The sequence below is a fragment of the Leptodactylus fuscus genome, chromosome 3 (assembly GCF_031893055.1).
Source record: "Leptodactylus fuscus isolate aLepFus1 chromosome 3, aLepFus1.hap2, whole genome shotgun sequence".
Taxonomy (NCBI): domain Eukaryota; kingdom Metazoa; phylum Chordata; class Amphibia; order Anura; family Leptodactylidae; genus Leptodactylus; species Leptodactylus fuscus.
Window position 1 is genome coordinate 130522260 of NC_134267.1, and position 21413 is coordinate 130543672.

General features: G+C 41.8%; 1 protein-coding gene across 2 annotated transcripts in view; it reads right to left on the bottom strand.

Moving 5' to 3' along the window:
- The window catches only part of SMAP1 (small ArfGAP 1), a 151994-nt gene that overhangs the window by 90221 nt on the left and 40360 nt on the right, over nt 1-21413 (bottom strand). For both annotated transcript variants that reach the window (XM_075268358.1, XM_075268359.1), the window contains exon 4: nt 9022-9097. In XM_075268358.1, the coding sequence (XP_075124459.1) occupies nt 9022-9097 (76 nt within the window). The remainder of the gene's footprint in view (nt 1-9021; nt 9098-21413) is intronic.

The following is a 21413-nucleotide window of genomic DNA, read 5'->3' on the forward strand; positions in this document are numbered from 1 at the left end:
CGTCAGTTTTTAGTATGCCCTGTTGGCATGTCTGAGGTTATCGACAAGTATAAATGCTCAAACAGTGCCACGAGCGCCATGCTTACTTTACAAGTACAATGAGCTCTTCTATCAGTACTGACAGACGCACTCGCTGAAGTTACCAGCATCCCCGGGAGCCTTCAGTACTCCCCACTATATTCCATGCTTCCTCTCTGTTCCAGATGCTGAATGCTGACATCACAACAACCCCACCGGAGGTAAAATGGAGCAGAGTGGTAAGCAATGAATGCAGCTGATCACTTCTGCCCATTTCGTGATGTACTGGCGACCCGCTGCGTTCACACCGAGTGTTTTGGCTGAGGAATTTGGTCAGGAAACGGACTCAAATTCCTCCTCCTAAAAACGCCTCACCATAGGACTGTATTGGTGAGGCGTTTTTTGGAGGAGGAATTTGAGTCAAATTCCTGAGTTAAAACATTCAGTGTGAACGCAGCCAAAGGATACTGGAAAATACTAGTTTGAGGCCTGCACCACCCTCTTAATGTCTCACAAGCCGCTTTCTTGAGGCGTTTTACAAATGACAACTTAAAGTACTACTCTTGAAAACCGTAATTTTGGCAACCAAACACGTATTGCCATGCTGTATTCTAAATAACGAAAACAATTTTGCGAATGGTCTCCATGACAACAGAAAAAAAAGCCATGGTTTTGTCAACCTGGAAACCCCTTTAAGGCAGAGGAAATACTGAAAGCACTATAAAGTATGTACTGCTGTAACACGCTGCTGAGCTTTAGTCTGCTGTTTGTGCTTTGCAGGTTTCAAACCCAATTAAGTTTCTTCATACAACTGTGAAATACATTTTCTGCTTAGCAGCAGGTTTATAAAATGATACAAAAGTGCTATAAGATAGTCTCATTAAAATCACTACATAATTGTATACCTACTGTTTTAACTGCAGGGTTTGCAGCATTTCCAAAAACCCCAAAATACACAAAATAGTCCATCCATCGCAACTAAGTGAATATGTGTCCACAAGACTCCACTTGCGCCGTGCAAATCAAGCACCGGGTATTCTCTATATGAGAGGCTCGCAGCAGTATAATCATAACTCCATTTAGTAATCAGAACAAACTCCCAGTCATACAATTATAACACCCCTCAGGAGACTCATTACAACCATAGGCGTTTAGTGCCGCGCACCGTCTCCCCGTAATCACTGGACGGCCCAGACTAGACGCAGGTTAATTGAAAGGTGGATTTAAGCGGAAGGAGGTTTTTTATAGTAATTTTAAATCCATCAAGAAATTTTAGAGGCACAAAAAAAAAAAAAAAAAAAAAAAAAAAAAAAAAAATTATAAAATCTACATCATGAAGCATGCAATTTCCAAAACTGGCCGTGCTGGCTAAGTCACATAAATCCCTTGAAATATAACATATAAGAAAGCAGAAAACTTACATTAGAGGAATTTTGACCCACACCTTGCACTGTTACCATCTGCGCCTCTTGCTTACCCTTAAAGGGGTTGTCCCATCACAAGGATCCAATCTATACTGCTAGTTTATGCGTATTTAAGACTTTTCCTAAATACATTGCTTTATCAAAACTGCTTTGTTTGGCCGCTATCTTAATTTATTCACTTCATTGTTTACACTCTGTTTCTATGGCCCTTGGGATTATCTGTTCATTTGTTAAATAATTTAGCTGCCTGCTCTCAGAGGGGGAGGGAGGAGCTGGAGCAGCTCTGAGCTGTTTATGTCTTTTAAGTAGCAGAGCGTCTCAGATAGGGGAGGTGAGAGCTCCGGGATTTCTGAGCTCTTATCAGGCGGTTTAATTGAATTTGGCTGATAAGGGCTGAGATAGGGAGTCCGTTACTTCTGTATGTAATGCAAACTGACTCAAATCCAGCTCTGCTAAATCAGCTTCATACTGTGGTAATTGATTTACAACCAATCCCGTGCAAGTGAAAGCCCGCCCACCTATGTGCCGAGAAAAGCAGGAAGTGAAGAGAGCACAACAGCCTGCAGGTTAGTGAACAAGCGTCATGGAAATACCCCTTTAAGGCCACTGTACTCCTCTTTGGCTAATATTACAGGTATTGAACTAGGGTGGTAAGCTGATGGTTTATAATCAGGGCAAAAAAGTAAGACTGAACTGAAAAATGGGAAATGTATACGATATGGCCATTTTAACTGGAAAACACAATTAGTTTCAGAGATTTGTACAGTATTGTACACATTTTGTTTGTATATATAGAATAAATATGATTACAGAGTAATGCATCAGAAAATCTATACAAACCTACAAGGCCTAGATTCATATGCAAGCCACCTTGCTATTCACTAGAATCTATATATTATATATTTATTGGGAAAAAAAAAAAAAAAAAAAAAAGTCTTCATATCCCAAAGGAGCAACTGTCTCATCTAGTCAACAACGCTCGGTAACTTCAAAGCAGGTCAGGTTTATACATATTAATCAACCCAAATCATTTAAGGCTGAAAGATGTATTCTGAACATGTCAGGGGAAATGTATGTTACACAGTAGGGCAAAGATATATATATATACATATATATATACATATATATATATATATATATATATATATATATATATATATATATATGTACGCATTCTTCATTTATATGAAAGGAGGAGAAGGAAGACAGGAGGGTATAACAAAAAAAAAAACACCAAACCGTGAGGGCTGATGCAAGGTATGCAGACAGACAGGTACATACATACATACGGTATGTGTGATTCTCATTTATTAAAAGAAAATATGTGGGTGATTACCCATGGACCCCATAGACTTATTCATATGAATGATATATTCATAAAAAAAAGTGTTCTGTCTTTTGTTAAGCTGTACAGTGACATGTTGGGCTTTTATGGGTTTTTACGATGTTTAGATGCTGAGAAATTAAAAAAAAATGTTTCTAAAGTATATTAAAACATGAGAGCCTTTTAGCTAAACCTAACTTTTTATTTATGGTCATATAACATATAGAATACAGGAGATATCTGGGAAGTAGAGAGGTGATTGGGTACTTGGGAACACTAAATAAGTATCTGCCATCTGAAACCAAATACCGTATATACTCTAGTATAAGCCGATGGTAGAATCCACCATTGCAGATAAAAAGTCTGGTCATGTGCATTACAGCTTAGTAACTCCATGGGGATCATCGTAATGGCAGTTAACCCCATCATGTCCCTCACATTAACCCCCTGTGCATCTCACATAAGAGTTACTGATATGTGGGACATATGGAGGTAATAATTCGGTATCTTCATAAGTAAGGTCCTTTATTAGTACCTCCATATGTCTCACATATTAGTAACCCTTATATGGGGCATACAGGGAGTAATATGAGGGACATGATGGGGTTAACTGCTATTAATGTGAGGCACATGGAGTTAGTCAAACTAAATTAATAACCCCAAATACCTGACATTAATAGGAATAGTAACCCCAGCAGGTATCTGTGTGTTTTACTGTCACTTTACTGTAGCTTCCTCTCCTCGATACGACAGACATCTTCTAAGACACAATGAACCCTGCACATAACGGCCACTGACTTATCTGCAGATGTTACATTCTAGTGGCTACAGGACCTTTGATGACATCACGGTCACATGACCTACATGACAAGCCAATCGCAGAGCAGTAGCACTAAGCCGAGAGGGACTTTTTCAGCATAAAAACTGTGCTGAAAAAGTCGGCTTATACTCGAGTATATACGGGATGTCAAAAAACGGCCTTGAACAAAATTCTTCCTATTAATTTCTGGGTATTTCAGACACTGAATAGTAAAACTCTAAGGAATATGAACAGGACCTCAAGAGAATAGTGGCTGACTATTCTATGGGAATAATATACTACTGCTTTGGCATTCATTACAAGAACTTTAACAGTACAACGGCTTAACAATACAGAAAATAGAAATAGGCTGAAAGCAAAAAAAAAAAAAAAAAAAAAAAAAGTGTCAAATTGTTAAAAAAAAGTTAGCTTTTCAGCATCACTGAATCACTTAAAAAATGGGTTAGAGAAATAACAGTTAAAGAGGATTTTTCATGAATGTGTAGTTTTGTATACCGCTAGAAAGCAGACCGTGCCCTGAGTTCAGCACACTGTCAGCTTTCACGCAATGTGCCCTGGGACAAAAGATATCAGTGCAGTTAATTTCAGCATCGATATCTCCCCACTGTCGTACGTGCGTTCTTCATAGCTCAGCATCCTTGCAAGGCTATGTTACAGTCGGGGGAGGCGTGCCTCACAGTGATGACACTGAGCTATGAGGAACGCCGTTCTGACAGTGGGGAGATATCTGTGACGAAATTAGTAGCACAGATATCTCCACCACCGGGGCATATGCTTTGAAAATCTCCTTTCTAGCAGTATATAAAACCCCACATTCATGAGGACATGAAAGGTCCTCTTTAAAGGGATTCTACAGTCATGGCCAAAAGTTTTGAGAATGATACAAATATTAATTTTTACAAAGTCTACTGCTTCAGTTGTTCTAATGGCAATTTGCATATACTCCAGAATGTTATAAAGAGTGATCAGCTTAACAGCAATTACTTGCAAAGTCAATATTTGCCTAGAAAATGAACTTTATCCCCCAAAACACATTTCAACATCATTGTAGCCCTGCCTTAAAAGGACCAGCTAACATCGTTTCAGTGATTGCTCCATTAACACAGGTGTGGGTGTTGATGAGGATAGGGCTGGAGATCAATCTGTCATGATTAAGTAAGAATGACACCACTGGACACTTTAAAAGGAGGCTGGTGCTTGGCATCATTGTTTCTCTTCTGTTAACCATGGTTATCTCTAAAGAAACATGTGCAGTCATCATTGCACTGCACAAAAATGGCCTAACAGGGAAGAGTATCGAAGCTAGAAAGATTGCACCTCAGTCAACAATCTATCGCATCATCAAGAACTTCAAGAAGAGAGGTTCCATTGTTAGCAAAAAGGCTCCAGGGCGCCCAATAAAGACCAGCAAGCGCCAGGACCATCTCTTAAAAGTGTTTCAGCTGCGGGATCGGGCTACCAGCAGTGCAGAGCTTGCTCAGGAATGGCAGCAGGCAGGTGTGAGTGCATCTGCATGCACTGTGAGGAGGAGACTCTTGGAGCAAGGCCTGGTCTCAAGGAGGGCAGCAAAGAAGCCACTTCTCTCCAGAAAAAACATCAGGGACAGAGTTATATTCTGCAAAAGGTACAGGGAGTGGACTGTTGGGGACTGGGGTAAAATCATTTTCTCTGATGAATCCCCTTTTCGATTGTTTGGGACATCTGGAAAACAGCTTATTCAGAGAAGACGAGGTGAGCGCTACCACCAGTCTTGTCTCATGCCAACTGTAAAGCAGCCTGAAACCATTTATGTGTGGGGTTGCTTCTCAGCCAAGGGAATCGGCTCTCTCACAATCTTGCCTAAAAACACAGCCATGAATAAAGAATGGTACCAGAATGTCCTCCAAGATTAACTTCTCCCAACTGTCCAAGAGCAGTTTGGAGGTCAACAATGCCTTTTCCGGCATGATGGTGCACCTTGCCATAAAGCAAAGGTGATAACTAAATGGCTCAGGGAACAAAACAGAGATTTTGGGTCCATGGCCTGGAAACTCCACAGATCTTAATCCCATTGAGAACTTGTGGTCAATCATCAAGAGACGGGTGGACAAACAAAAACCTACAAATTCTGACAAAATGCAAGCATTGATTGTGCAAGGATGGACTGCTATCAGTCAGAATTTGGTCCAGAAGTTGATTGAGAGAATGCCAGGGAGAATTGCAGAGGTCCTGAAGAAGAAGGGTCAACACTGCAAATATTGACTTGCTGCATTAACTCATTCTGTCAATATAAGCTTTTGTTACTCATAATATGATTGCAATTATATTTCTGTATGTGATAAAAACATCTGACAAACACACATAAAAACCAGAGGGCAGCAGATCATGTGAAAATATAATATTTGTGTCACTCTCAAAACTTTTGGCCATGACTGTACCACTAAAACCTTTTTTTGTGGACAAGACGTCGGAATAGTATTCGTCTCTTACCTTTAGACGTGGTCTCCGCTGTTCCATTCCTTAGAAATACCGTTTTTTTACCGGTATGCAAATAACTTCTCTCGCAGCGATGGGGATGGGCCCCAGCGCTCAGACAGCGATGGGGGCATCCCCACAGCTGCCAGAGAAAAGTCTCCAGCGACGCCTCCTTCTTCGTTCGCAGCGTCATCTTCAACGTCTTCTTCTGGCGCAGGCTCGTAACTTCTAGGCCTCGGGCAGAGCAGAATGCGCATGCAGGAAAATGGCCGCTTGCAGAGTATTGTTAGCTGCCATTTTCCCGTGGCCTGCTCAAGGCCTAGAAGTTACGAGCCTGCGCCAGAAGAAGACGTTGAAGATGACGCTGCTAGAGAAGGGCTAAAACGTGTTAAGTGATTTTACAGACATTGTACAAGTGCCAAAACCTAAATGGTCACCGCATTTTAAAATTGCTTACATTCAACCTAACCCCATTACCCATAAACACACATTACATCTTTTAATAGTTGCTGCTCCACCAATTGCAGCACAGTTAGAATATTTTTCTTTAGGCCCCACTGATCCCGAGCAATAAGTGCAGTCGGTTTTGGTGCCTCATGCAATTTTAGATAAACCTCTTTTGTGTGGACAAAGAGGCTATGCATTCTACGTTAGTTTCAAAAGAATACAGAGACACTTCCGGATCACTGGAGCAAAATCAGTATTTAAAAAAAAAAAAAAAAAAAAAAAAAAAAAAAAAGATTTACCAACACTGCCTTTAGCCTGATGTATTTTACAATTGGAGGCAAACCTAATGAAGAAAAGTAGAAAATCACCCAGACTCAGTCCGCCAATCAATGAGATGTAGGTATATGCAGTGCTCTCTCGCAACGATAACTGGTTCCTGAATGGCCATTTTAAAGTTTAAACCATTGTAACTTGAGACCATAACATATGGAATACTTGTAACAGATTCCAAAATTCAAAAAATAGAACTCATTTGCGTACAGAAGAATACCGGGATTTCTACCGAACGGCGGCGTGGAGACTACATCTGAAGGTAGGAGAATAGCCTTTCTTAAAGCTATCCTTACATGCTAGGGACCAAAAAAAAAAAAAAAAATCATTTTAATGTTAGAATCCCTTTAAGACCACCAACCAGTCTATCAGAGAAATTGTACATTGTGAAACTTCATAAAAGTCTTTCCTACATTTAGCTTTAGTGGCAAGCTTGTGGTGCATTTGGTACACAATGCTAGTATTTTCACAGTTCAAGCTAAATATGATCACGTTATATGTCTATTACAAATGAAGCTTATCTGTGACCCACTTAGCATGGAAGAAAGAACACTCAGCACTTTGTATAAAAACTAGATTATATGGTCTTCAAAGAAAATGGGCTTGGGATGTTGCAAGCTTGGAAGCGTGTTGGATAGCTAGTTGAGAGAAACTGGCTCTTAGCCGGAAAGACACAATTTAGTTCTTAGGACAGACACCCCTCAGAGGGAACTGTGAGTAGGAGACTGGGCTCCCGGGTGGTAAGCAGCACATTCCCTGCACCGGCAGAAGTATGCTGTTCAGTTATATGGCTTGTAATTCTGAAAATTAGGCCTTACATTTTGTGATTTCTTTTGTCATCTGTATACAAATTAAATAGAATGGAATACTTTGTGTCTTCTGTCTCAGTAAAATGGAACTGCAGTGACGAAGGAGTACGTATATCTTTCATCACCAGTGGATGGCTGCTGGTTACTTGCAGAGGCCAGGGTCTCGGCACAGCGGTGTGTTTTCCACAGAGGAGCCAGCTGCCGTTGAGCTAACTGGAGTGTGGAGGTGGAATTGGAGCTAATTTTGGGTGAAGTCTGAAAAGTGTTACTGATTCTGGTTTAAAAAGAGAAAGTTTACTTATTTTTATTACTCGCCTTAAAATCAGCAGCAGATATTGCCATGCGGACAGGCCTGGTTTGGGACTGAACATGGATGTCAGTCATTTATAAAGGAGGCTACAGCCCTGGAAGCAGCCATATTGCCACTGACCCGACAAATGAAGTCAGTGTCTATTACAATGGGGTAACTGGCAACAACCTTTTTTTTTCCCCCTCCACTGGATCATCAGGATACGATTATAGATTAAACTTTATCAACATGTGTCTTTATCCAACCACATTAGCTATGAGACTACGTATTCTTGAAAGGACATAGTGCAGTCTAGCTAGGCAGAGGCAAACTGACAATGGTTATTACATTTGGATTACACTAGGGTCTTCTACCTTTACACGGACACAAACTTCTATTATCACAGAAATAAAGCTATTCTATAGTAAAGAGGAATGGGGAGTCCCATTCCTCTGTCACCCCTGTTGATGCTCTCCAAACCTCCAATTGGAAACAAAAACTGAAGTACACAGAACCCTGAATCGGATCGTGATATACCTAGTGCATACTGTATACAACAATTAAAAGCATCTTTCTCTACATTAACACTGGTGTAGGCCTATCTGATGTTCTGGTCCATCAGAGGATCATAACAGATAGGTGGAGCACTACAAATACTGGTTACATACTGAGCCCGACAGATCCCCTTTGACTATAACGGGATCCGTTGGGTTTCCGCTCTTTTAAACTGAACAGTTGGATGAAAAGGGTTGGCCTTGCGGGACTTTTTTTCTGGTGATTTTGGATGCACACTGCAACGGAGTATATTATAACCTTAGCATTTCAGAGTAAAAAAAAAAAAAAAAAAAAGCATAAGGGATAGTTAGAGCCTTAGCTTATTAGTGAGAACAGATTTCTGCTGCTATATCATTACATACTTCCAGGCCTTGAACTTGGATATATTTGGAGATATTTCCAGTGTATGGTACACACGCATAACAGATGCAACTACAGTCAGGGTCAAGTATAGAGTGAGGCCAACCTGCCCACTCACAGGTCAATTATTTTTATTTACTCATATTCCAGTCAAAACTGAGAAGAATCAACCTCCTCTTCAGCATACTTACATGTATAGTGGCGGCAGCATTTTTGTCATAGTATTTCTTTCTTTCATATTTATCCCTGATGAAGAACTCCACTGATCTGGTGAATTCATTAAGGAAACGCAACAACGTGGTGTTAAGCAATGTACTATACTTGGTAAAGTAGGCTTTAACACAAACCTCATTTTAACGCTTTACAGGCACAGCTAGCAAAGAGGAAAAGGAAAAAAAAAATCATTGTGCAAAAGTTTTAGAAGAAAATTTTATTAAATACCACCAGTAAATACAGTAAACATGGAAGCATTACAAAAAGCTATATGAAAGTGATTTTATCTAAATATTTAAGCAGGGTAGGGCAGATACACAAATACAGGGTAGATATACTGTATTATTTAGTCTTTTTGCATGGGTAAAAGAATGGTTTAATACACTGTCTGAACTAAGCATCTATAACAATACAATATAAAAAATACAATTTAGTTCCAAGTATTTAGCCAATTGTCACTAGATATGGCTGTATACATACCTAAGTGTTAGAGTGTTGATGTGATTTAGCGGAATTATTGGTGTCATAATAAAACCTTGGTACCATTGCCAAGTCACGTCTACTTAACTTTTCATAATTGAATAGTACAGGCCCATATATGAAGCTATACAATAGATCTTATTACAGAAATATGTTTTGTCACTTTTCAGGTAGAGTTACCTTCTACAAATGAGTCTACAAAGATGAGATGGGGACAGAAAGAAGAATCAAATAATTGCTGCTCCCACACACTGCTACTCTGTACGCTTTTACCACTGTTGTTTGTAGATGAGAACCTGCTAGCACAGAAAATGAGAAAATAAATTAGTCAACAGGAGAACCCTACTCCACTGCTCTCCATAGTCCTCTATGTGTAATTACCAGGGCAAGAAAGAGTGTGCTAATTCTATTTAGTCCACACCTTTTACCAAGAGAGAAAAGTAGCACAGTAGGACCCAGATGACATCAGTTGTGATTCCCCTAATACCCAATACACTCTAGCATATAAACAATAACAGTAAGTTTAAAGCTTCACAGAATGGCCCATTAAATATATTGGCAATGCTGCTCAAACATAAAAATGGAAAGCAAAGCCCTTAGAAAAATATTTGTTCTAACCTGCTATATAAAAACTTCAAGAGCAGAACACAGCAAGCCTACAAATGCAAAGATAACTCAAAGTGCATCTTTATAAAAAGATTGCAGTGGAACAGATCAAGGTTTTGTGATACAATTTCTATGGGGAGAAGCATCTGATTATGGAAGTCACTGAATTTTGGCATTATCGGATTTATTCTTTGCATTTAAAGTTTAATCATAAAAAAACGCAATTGTGTTATGAAACATTCATGATTTGGGGCAAAAGAGGGAAGAAAAAAAAAAATCTATACTTCAACTACAAGAATATTAAATAGGACAAAATATCCCCTAGCTAGAACAGAAGCGTCAGAGGCGGCTTTGAAAAATAAAAGAAACCATGTTTTGATCCCATGGCAAAGCAGAAAGAAAAAGTGATGCAACAAGAATCTAATATAGTGATTTGGTAAAATAATAAAAGTGAGGTGATAAAAGAAAAGGTTTATGTAAACTGTAATATACTGTGAAAATAACTAGCTTCTAAATCATGAGATATGGAAGCATCAGAGAGAGCAAGAAAGCTGAATTTTAAATACAGAATAGGGCTGTTTTTGTAGGAACTCTGCAATCGAACACCGTGGCCTTGTAACCTTGCTGTTCAATAATAGGCATGGCATCCAATGAACCCCATTCATTGTCCTATATAGAAATATGGGCTTGCATAAGTTACAACTATGCATAAATTACAAAAAAAATTTGTATATACACAAAACAAAGGACGGATGCACATCACTCAACTGACGTTATGGTGCATACTGGGAACATCCTTAAAGACCTACTACTTCAGTGCTTCTCCAACCCAGTCATGTGGCCGTAACAATTTGGTCTTGATCCGTATAAGTCTAATTTTTGTGCTTCCAAAACAAATTTTAAGAACTGACTGCTCATCTGCTGTCTTAACTATTCCACTGCTAAATAGGAACCATTGTTACAAATAATGTTATTTACTTCAGGTGTTGGTGGATTTTAATAGGTTTTATGGTTGATCAGAGTAGATGCAATAAACAAGGCATTTAATGTAGGATTATATGTTTGAAGAGCATATATATATATTTTTTAATTTATTTTTTTATTTTAAACTCATTACAGCCCTTTAGGTCACGTTCCTTCCATCACAGTGACCTTAGCTTAGACTCAAAGCCTAATTAAAACTTCTATTGCAAAGTGGCCTAGAACTGAACTAAAACCAAGACCTTAGTTACTGGAAGTAAATGCTTCCAAAAGCATGACAAACACACACCAATTAGATTGTAACTGAAAAGCATGGTGGAAGACTTCAGAAGCCGAAGATCAGAAACCGGACAGACAAGCCTGAAAGAAGCTGAGAAATTAAACTACAGCAAGGCTTTCAGGACATAGGGAAAAAAAAAAATATTGGGAGAAATTTATCATTAGCAGTGTCAGTTTTACTTTAGTCTGGGTTGCTACAATTTGAATCAAATTTATTAAATACAATATTTGATTTATATATGCATAAGCTTCTAAATGCACCACATGTAATACTTTCATCCTCAGCCTGGCCTCACTTTTATAGGAGTAAAATTGAGACATTTTTCAAAAGTCTACATATATTGGCAGCAATGAAAAAAAAAAAAAAAAAAAAACCTCAGGATAGAAATAGTGAAGGACCAATCCACCATTGTCTACACTGTCCTCAAAGGGGTTGCCCCAAGACTGAAAACAGAATTAAACTTTCGGACAACTTTTGATTTTCTGGTAGTACTTTGTGTCAAATATATTAAAAATTTTTTGCTCCTTTCTGTGAAATCCTGGTTTCTTTTTTTCTTTTCACTCTTCACCTTGCTTCTGTATTGAAATCCATTACCGATTCACAGAATTTTTCTCTGTACAGGTTTTACAAGGGCTCATTCACATCAAAATATGTAGCGAAAATTAATGTAGGGTCACTAGTAATATCTCAGGTGTTCTAAAACGTACAAAAGTCAACATTAAGGCTGCAGCGATATCTAAATTATTTCAAGAGATATCATTGGTTGAAAACACAAATCGGGAGTAGGATATTTATACCATATATATTAAACAGCTGCATATAAATATCCTAATCCCAACCAGTGATATCTCTGGAATTTTAGATTGTACTGCAATATCACATGATAGAAGAAAATCTCTTTTAAATGACACCAAAAGCATATTTGTACATTTTGGCATGGTTTTGTGTTATATAGTTTGTATATATTTTATAATGTCAGAGATGAAACTGTTTGATGTGACCCTCATTATCTCTACATTTAACACAGTCCGTACACTATACACAGTAAAATTCAGTGAGGCAGAAACAGCTCTCAAAGCAGAAACAAGGAAAAGAGTGCATGTGTTAGGGCAGTACACGGAAGAGGAGAGGCAGGGATGTCGCGTCTGCTGGGGTCTACAGAAAAAGGCAAGTACAAAGGGGCTAGCATGGATGAGACCTTTTTCCTGACATAACGGGTCCAGATATGGATTATACCGATGACCCCTAATATGTAGGTCGCATGACCTACATATAATAATTAGAGATGAGCGAACACTAAAATGTTCGAGGTTCGAAATTCGATTCGAACAGCCGCTCAATGTTCGTGTGTTCAAACGGGTTTCGAACCCCATTATAGTCTATGGGGAACAGATACTCGTTAAGGGGGAAACCCAAATCCGTGTCTGGAGGGTCACCAAGTCCACTATGACACCCCAGGAAATGATGCCAACACCTCTGGAATGACACTGGGACAGCAGGGGAAGCATGTCTGGGGGCATCTAACACACCAAAGACCCTCTATTACCCCAACATCACTGCCTAACAACTACACACTTTCCACATTCAAAAAAACCTCTATCAAAGTGGGAAAATACCTGGAAACCTTCTTTACTCCCCAAATGGATGGACACAAACCCCAATTTAAGCTCAACAAACAGTAACAACCACCCCTTTAAATCACGTTCCCCATGACAACCACAAATGGAATAGGCAATGGGAATTCCAAAAGCCCTCACCCTTAACTGTCATTTTGAGTGAGTGTGTGTGTGTGTGTGTGTGTGTGTGTGTGTGTGTGTGTGTGTGTGTGTGTGTGTGATGTGGTAAGACCTTCCAAAATTCACTTTTCTAGCCCTTAACATGAGCCCTTCCAAACAAAGTTACAGGACCTTAAGCTGAGCTACCAGCAGAGATTGAGGCCCTTGGCATGAGTAGAGCCTTGCACCAGCAGTGTTTTTGGCACTTAGGGTGAGTTGAGCCTTGTACCAGCGTGTGTCCCTTAACATCAGGCGGGCCCTAAGTTCTGCGCTTTGCACAAAAGTTCCACATTAACTAGGCTGAATGGTACAAAGATTAGTAGGCCCGAGAACCAGGAACAGGTCTTGCAATGGCTGTCGGATAACGCTTAAAGCACATTGTCCACCAGACAGTCAGCCTCTACCTCCTCTTACCCAACAGTCTTGTCCTCCTTCCACCCAAAATTCCCAATCTTCCCAGAACAATAACCCCAACTGTCCCTGCTCCCCAGAGCTGTTCTCCCTTCCTTTGACTGTACCGCAACCTGCCCCTCCATTTCGCGATTCCACGGACCTAACAGACGAGTATCTGTGTCCAGATGCTCAAACACTAGAGTCTCCTCCTTTCAATCTCCAGTCGATTTGGTGGCGGATGACCAGCAACCCACCCTCATCGACGACGATGAGACGCAGTTGCTGTCAGGGAAGCCAGTTGACATGCGCATTGTGCAGGAGGAGGAGGCGAGACAGGAGTTGGAAGAGGAGGTGGTGGACGACGAGGACACCGACCCCACCTGGACAAGGCGGATGTCAAGCTGGGAAAGTAGTGTGGATGTTGAGGCAGGTGCAGCACCAAAAAGGGTAGCTAGAGGCAGAGACATGTCCAGAGGCAGAGGTCAGCTGCTTTGCCGAAGCCAGGCCAGACCCGGAATGTCCGAAGATGTTCCCTTTTGTACCCAGCCCAGAAAAACTCCCCCATCGAGGGCACGTTTCTTGAAGGTGTAGAGTTTTTTCAAGGAATGCGCCGAGGACAGATATAGTGTCGTCTACACAATTTGCCTCTCGAAATCGAGTAGGGGCCATGAGAAGAGCAACCTGTCCACCACTTCAATGCACCGTCATTTGGAATCCAAGCAATGGAATCAGTGGCAGGCAGCAACGGCAGGACAAACGTCGCCCGCCGTTCATGCCACTGCCTCTGCTCACAGTGCTGGCGATGCACTCCAGAGGACGAGCCAGGACATCACTTCATCTGCCTCCGCCACTTTGTTGACTTCTCCCTCATCCTCCCCTGTTTCTGTCTTATCTCCTTCTCCTGCACCATCAAAGGCACCATCAGGCGCTTCTTTACAACAACCCACCATCTCTCAGACATTGGAGCGCCGGCAGAAATACACCGCTAACCACCCACCCACGCCTAGAACGCCAACATCGCTAAACTGCTGGCCCAGGAGAGGTTGGCGTTCCGGCTTGTTGAAACTCCCGCCTTCCCGGACCAGATGGCAACTGTGGCACCTCACTATGCCGTCCCTAGCCGTCTCAACTTCTCCCGGTGTGGCGTCCCCGCCTTGCACCAGCACGTGTCACTCAACATCAGGTGGGCCCTTAGTTCCGCGCTTTGCTGCAAGGTCCACTTGACCACCGACACTTGGACAAGCGCCTGTGGTCAGGGATGCTGCTTATCTTTAAGGACAGGCAGGGTGAATGTGGTGGAGTCTGGTCCCGGGGTGCAAACTGAGGTACCCTATCTCCTCTCCCAGGCCAAAATTCATGGCAGGAGTAGACTGAAACCCTACGACGCTGCAACCTCCACCACAGCTACTAGCGGCAAACGCTAAAACACTGGTGTGGGGAGACGTCAGCAGGCGGTGCTGAAGCTCATCAGCTTGGGGGACAGACAGCACAGTGCCTCCGAGGTCAGGGATGCCATCCTGGCTGAGATGGCATTTTTTTTTCCCTGCTACACCTGGGGCCTGGCATTTTTGCGCCTGTGATAATGGCTGGAACCTGGTAGCAGATCTGGAGCTTGCCAGACTCAAACACGGTTCACGCATGGCCCACGTTTTTCAACTTGTTGGTGCCATGTTTCTTTGAAACCTACACCATTGTGCCTGATATACAGGTCAAAGTGGGGCCATTTTCGTAAGTGAGAACTAGCCTCTGCTAGGCAGAAAACATTCAGAGCACACTCCTCTTATCTTCGCACCGTTGGCTGGCGGAGGAAGACGAGGGGGTTGGAGTGGCATCTGATGTCCCTGTCCCACACGAGGCTAGAGGGTGCACTTCAGTGCATCCCATTGCTTCACCACAAATGGTGTAAAGGGGAGTGGAAAATGGAGGAAATGGAGAGTGACCCTTACAGTTGGGGCCAGCAAAGGCATGCCAAGTAACACACTGGCACACATGGCTGACTTCATCTTGGGTTGCTTTTCAACACATATTTCACATCATGAAGAACAAATAATACTGGATTTTTACAAGCCTCGAACCCCGGTCTAGGTCTAATGTCTGTTCCTTTCTTATATTAGGGGAGAGGGAAAAAAATTACTTCAGTGATACGTTTAGCGTACATAGACTGACTATTAATGTGCATCCCACTTCGTTTGTTAGGGTTACACACCGTCACAACCTGGCTAAAGCTTCTATAGCTGTTAATAAAGTCAACATAACTTTACGGTATCCAAAAAGACAGCTGGTACCGACAGAGAGCAAGACAAATGTCAACCAAAGCTGTGAGCTCTGAACACCCACAGTGACTTTGGCGTCATCATCATTATAAGGGAGCGGGTGGTAATAACTTGGCAGTGCCTAAAACCCAAAAAGCTTATACAACTATATTTACATTAAGATAGACAAATGACACTTTTCAGTAGCATGTCATGAGACAAGCTGATAAGCTCTTCCTTTGTGCAGTGCTATTTGAAAGTTAAACGCTGCCTTTATTTTAATTCTGGAGAAGGTGCAGACATTAGATTTAGAACATGTTGTCTTCATTGTCCAAATCCTCTATATAGGTAACGTGTTTTTCGGGCCGAGCTGTCTGGGAACGAGCTGGTGCAGCACTGACAACCTGGGTGAATATGGCAAGAGCCTGAGATGTAGGGTGAATGAATCCCCAAATTATTTGTGGAATTCCCAGTGAGACAATGGCACTATCTACCAGTAGCAAAAATTGTGGGTGCACGTAACCCCAATATATTCTTTGAATTCCCAGTGAGACAATGGCACTATATGGCAGTAGCAAGAAATGAGGGTATTTGTAACCCCAATATATTCTTTGAATTCCCAGTCAGACAATGGCACTATATACCAGTAGCAAAAATTGTGGGTGCACGTAACCCCAATATATTCTTTGAATTCCCAGTCAGACAATGGCACTATATGGCAGTAGCAAGAAATGAGGGTATTTGTAACCCCAATATATTCTTTGAATTCCCAGTCAGACAATGGCACTATATACCAGTAGCAAAAATTGTGGGTGCACGTAACCCCAATATATTCTTTGAATTCCCAGTGAGACAATGGCACTATATGGCAGTAGCAAGAAATGAGGGTATTTGTAACCCCAATATATTCTTTGAATTCCCAGTCAGACAATGGCACTATATACCAGTAGCAAAAATTGTGGGTGCACGTAACCCCAATATATTCTTTGAATTCCCAGTCAGACAATGGCACTATATACCAGTAGCAAAAATAGTGGGTGTATATAGCCCCAATTCTATTGCTAGGGGACTTGCAGGGTATTTCTGAGGTGAAGGTGGGGGGGCACACCGTTGGAACGGGGATTTGGGGTGTATATATGGGGTATACGGGAATACACTGTCAGTGTGTTCCATTCAGGATCCTGGGAAAGCTGGGTTGCGGTGATTGAGCCCGTCAGTGCCACGTTACACTGACAAGCTTCTCCCTGGAATTGAAGTTATATGTAAGCCCAATATATTCTTTGAATTCCCAGTGAGACAATGGCACTATATGGCAGTAGCAAAAATAGTGGGTGTATATAGCCCCAATTCTATTGCTAGGGGACTTGCAGGGTATTTCTGGGGTGAAGGTGGGGGGGCACACCGTTGGAACGGGTATCGGGGGTATATATCGGGTATACGGGAATACACTGTCAGTGTATTCCATTCAGGATCCGCGGAAAGCTGGGTTGCGGCGATTGAGCCCGTCAGTGCCACGTTACACTGACAAGCTTCTCCCTGGAATTTAACTCTTATAAGAGCTGTTGGTTGTCTTCTCCTTCCTATCCTAGCCTGTCCCTGCCTACCCAGAATCTAACCCCTAGCTAACTGGACGGAAACCTCCGTCCCCGGTGAATTGCAAGCTCAGAATGACGCGAAGCTGGGCGTCGCTGTTCTTTTAAATTAGAGGTCACATGTTTTCGGCAGCCAATGGGTTTTGCCTACTTTTTTCAACGTCACCGGTGTCGTAGTTCCTGTCCCACCTACCCTGCGCTGTTATTGGAGCAAAAAAGGCGCCAGGGAAGGTGGGAGGGGAATTGAGTAATGGCGCACTTTACCACGCGGTGTTCGATTCGAACATGCCGAACAGCCTAATATCCGATCGAACATGAGTTCGATAGAACACTGTTCGCTCATCTCTAATAATAATGTCTAAATATTAAATATGTTTAATAAACATATTAAAAAGCTGGAAGGGGGCTTAGTTTAAAAATATTGTTTTTTTAAAAGGATAACCCCTTTCACACTTGAGCCAGGTGCCAGAGGGGTACAGCAGAAGGCATTGAGTTTTCACAGATGCTGTCGATCTCTGCAAGCCTCAGTGATGGTCGATCAATGTCTACTGGATACATACTAAATAGAAGAGCATAAAGCTACAGAAATATAGAGAGATAAGAGTTACGAGTGCTGACAAGAAGCCAAATATTAAATCCATTATGGCAGTTGTCATCAAGACTGGAATTTTAATTTCGTGCCAGTTATCTCTAATGGCTTCTTAATACCCAATTACTGCGGCACAAGCAATTGTTTACAATCTACAAGATGACCTTGACAACAGAAACATATGAAATGTGAAGAGAATCGCATGTATGGAGGTCTTCAACATATCACATGCGAAAAGCAAATGCTGTAATTTGTCATCGTAGTAACCTGAAGAGTTGGAGGACAATTGTTCTTTAAATATGTTTTGACAAAGGCTCTGGCTAAATGATTTGAAACATTTTTGTGAAAAATTATAACCAAAGTAAATGTTAAGAATAGACATTTACACTGAACCTGCCATTTACATGAACATGAGTTTCCATGGTTACAGTCTTGTTTGCACCATTATTTAGACTTTTTTTTTTTTTTTTTTTTTTAATTTAGATTGTGAGCCCCCACATAGAGCTAACAATGTACATTTTTCCCTATCAGTATGTCTTTTTTGGAATATGGGATGGAAATCCATGCAAACACGGGGAGAACATACAAACTCCTTGCAGATGATTTTCTGCCCTTGGCGGGATTTGAACACAAGGACTCCAGTGCTGCAAGGCTGCAGTGCTAACCACTGAGCCACCGTGTGGCCCCAGACGTTTTTTTTTTTAGTCATTTCTCACAATTAGCGACAGACACATTAAAATATTTGAACAGACTACATTTTACCAATTTTGTCATCACCAGGTTCTCAAAATTTGAAGAAAGCTGGCCATATTACACATGATATTTAACTGCATATCTCTGTGTTAAATATTATGAGATTACAATATCATGGCATACATAGTGTTAATACTCTGCTGACTTCACTCTTCTATATTTTGGTACATGGGTGTGGTTAGCGTACACCATTTTAGAGAGGCCCCTACAAAGCAGCAAGATAGAAGGCAACACCCCCTTCTCATGAACGATAGACACACACACACACACACACACACACACACACACACGTCTGGGCCATTGTGGGCGGTCGAGGTGGTGGCGAGTGGTGGTCCTTCATGGAGGATCTATGGCAGGTCTGCCTGCTGTCTCTGTCATACTGGACAAGACGTCGTGACAAGCCCAGAGTTCCATCAACCAGATGATGAAGCACAAACCAATCTGTAAGGGGGCGTTCACACTACCGTTGGTGTCCGACTGCAGTGTCCGTTGCTACTGTCCGTTCAAGATTTTAGCAACGGACACTAGCTGTGTCCGTTACAATTTCCATTCATTTCAATGGGATTTCATTTGTTGTCAGTTTGTGTCCGTTTGTGTCCTTAAAGAGGACCTTTCACCACTTTTGGGCACATGCAGTGTTATATACTGCCAGAAAGCCGACAGTGCGCTGAGTTCAGCGCACTGTCGGCTTTCCCGATCTGTGCCCGGTGTACAGAGCTTACGGTGCCGGTACCGTAGTGCTCTATGGTCAGAAGGGCGTTTCTGACCATTAGCCAGGAACGTCCTTCTGCCTTGCGGCGCCAATCGCGCTGTGCTGTGGAGCGGGGAGGAACTCCCCCCTCCCGCTCCTGATAATGCTCGTCTATGGACGAGCTGTGTGAGCAGAGGGAGGGGGCGTTCCTCCCCGCTCCACAGTACAGCGTGATTGGCGCCGCGAGGCAGAAGGATGTTCCTGGCTAATGGTCAGAAACGCCCTTCTGACCATAGAGCACTACGGTACCGGCACCGTAAGCTCTTTACACCGGGCACAGATCGGGAAAGCCGACAGTGCGCTGAACTCAGCGCACTGTCGGCTTTCTGGCAGTATATAACACTGCATGTGCCCAAAAGTGGTGAAAGGTCCTCTTTAAGGGAGCGTTCACACTACCGTCGGTGTCCGACATGTAGTGTCCGCTCAAAATCTGTCACGGACACTAGGAGCGGACACTAGATGTGTCCGTGACACCTGTCATTCACTTGAATGGGCATCGGGTGCGTTCTTTTGCACTCCGTGCCCGTCCTTCCCTGTCCGCAAGAGAAGATGTCCGACTTCTCAAGCGGACAGAAGAACCCTGCATGAATCTCCCCCCCCCCCCTTCCCTGGCGTTTTTTTATTTTTATTTTACACCAATAACTATGCAGGGGAGGTGGGACAGGTGCTAGGACAACATAGGAATTGGGGGGAAAAAAATGTAAATAATAATAATAATAATAATTAATAATAATAGTGACTTGGGCTTGTTAGATGCCCCCAGGCATGCTTCCCCTGCTGTCCCAGTTGCATTCCAGAGGTGTTGGCATCATTTCCTGAGGTGTCATTGTGGACTTAGTGACTCTAGTTGGTTGAATTTTGGTTTCCCTGAAACGAGCATGTTTTTCCCATAGACTATAATAGGATTCAATATTCGAATCGAATATGGAGGACTGCTCGAATCGAATTTTCCAATATTTCACTACTCGCTCATCTCTAGATTCAACTATATCTGGTGAAATCTGCCAAGAGTATGATGCCTGTGGAGGTCACACACATAAGGCTCTACTCAAGTGAACATGAAAAAGGGCTTTATAAGGGCCATTTAAAAAAAAAAAAAAAAAAGTTTATAGGGTTATTCACACGTCTTTTTCAACAGAACGGTTTCTCATTTATGAACGTGTCCTGTTTCCCCAAGTCACTAAATATATTCAAGACTATGAACGATCTATGAAAACAGGTGCCCTACGACCATGAGAAACACTTCAATCGGGGAGATAAATATCTCAAGTAAATAGCAAGATTAACATTGCTATTAGGGTAATGGTAATAAAGATTGGGGAAGAGAGCAATGCTAAGATTTTATGATCATAAATTCCTCATCGCTAGTGATGAGCAAACCCGAACCGCACAGTCCAGGACTGTGCCGAACATTGTGGGTTTGGGTACCTGAACTTCAACACTTCCCCCAACCCTCTCCATAGACATCTGTGTGTAAGCAGAGTACAAACTGGATAAAAAAAATAATCAAACTGATAAAGAAAAGAAGCACAACCTAATGAGTGGAGAAGGAAACAGATTTTCTTAAATGAAATGTAAATATAGGAAACTTGATAAACATCTTAAGAAAAGTTGTTTTATAATTGGAGGTGTGCTTTATCCATGCAGGCAGTAACATTTATCTTATGTAGGAGACAAAAATATCAACCTGAATATAAAGTAGAATAGGAAAAAAAAAAAAAAAAGTCATCTTCACCAATTTCTTGTTCACCCCAACAATAAAATTAGCATGAGCCCTACGGGGAAGGCTAGGTGGCACACAGCGTTCACATTTTCATTCGAGCTGGAGCCCTGATTAAATATGCATTTTGTCTTCAGCTGCACATTACGAGTGCGGAGACAATTAAATTACCATTTAGCCCATAGAAAAGTAAATCAT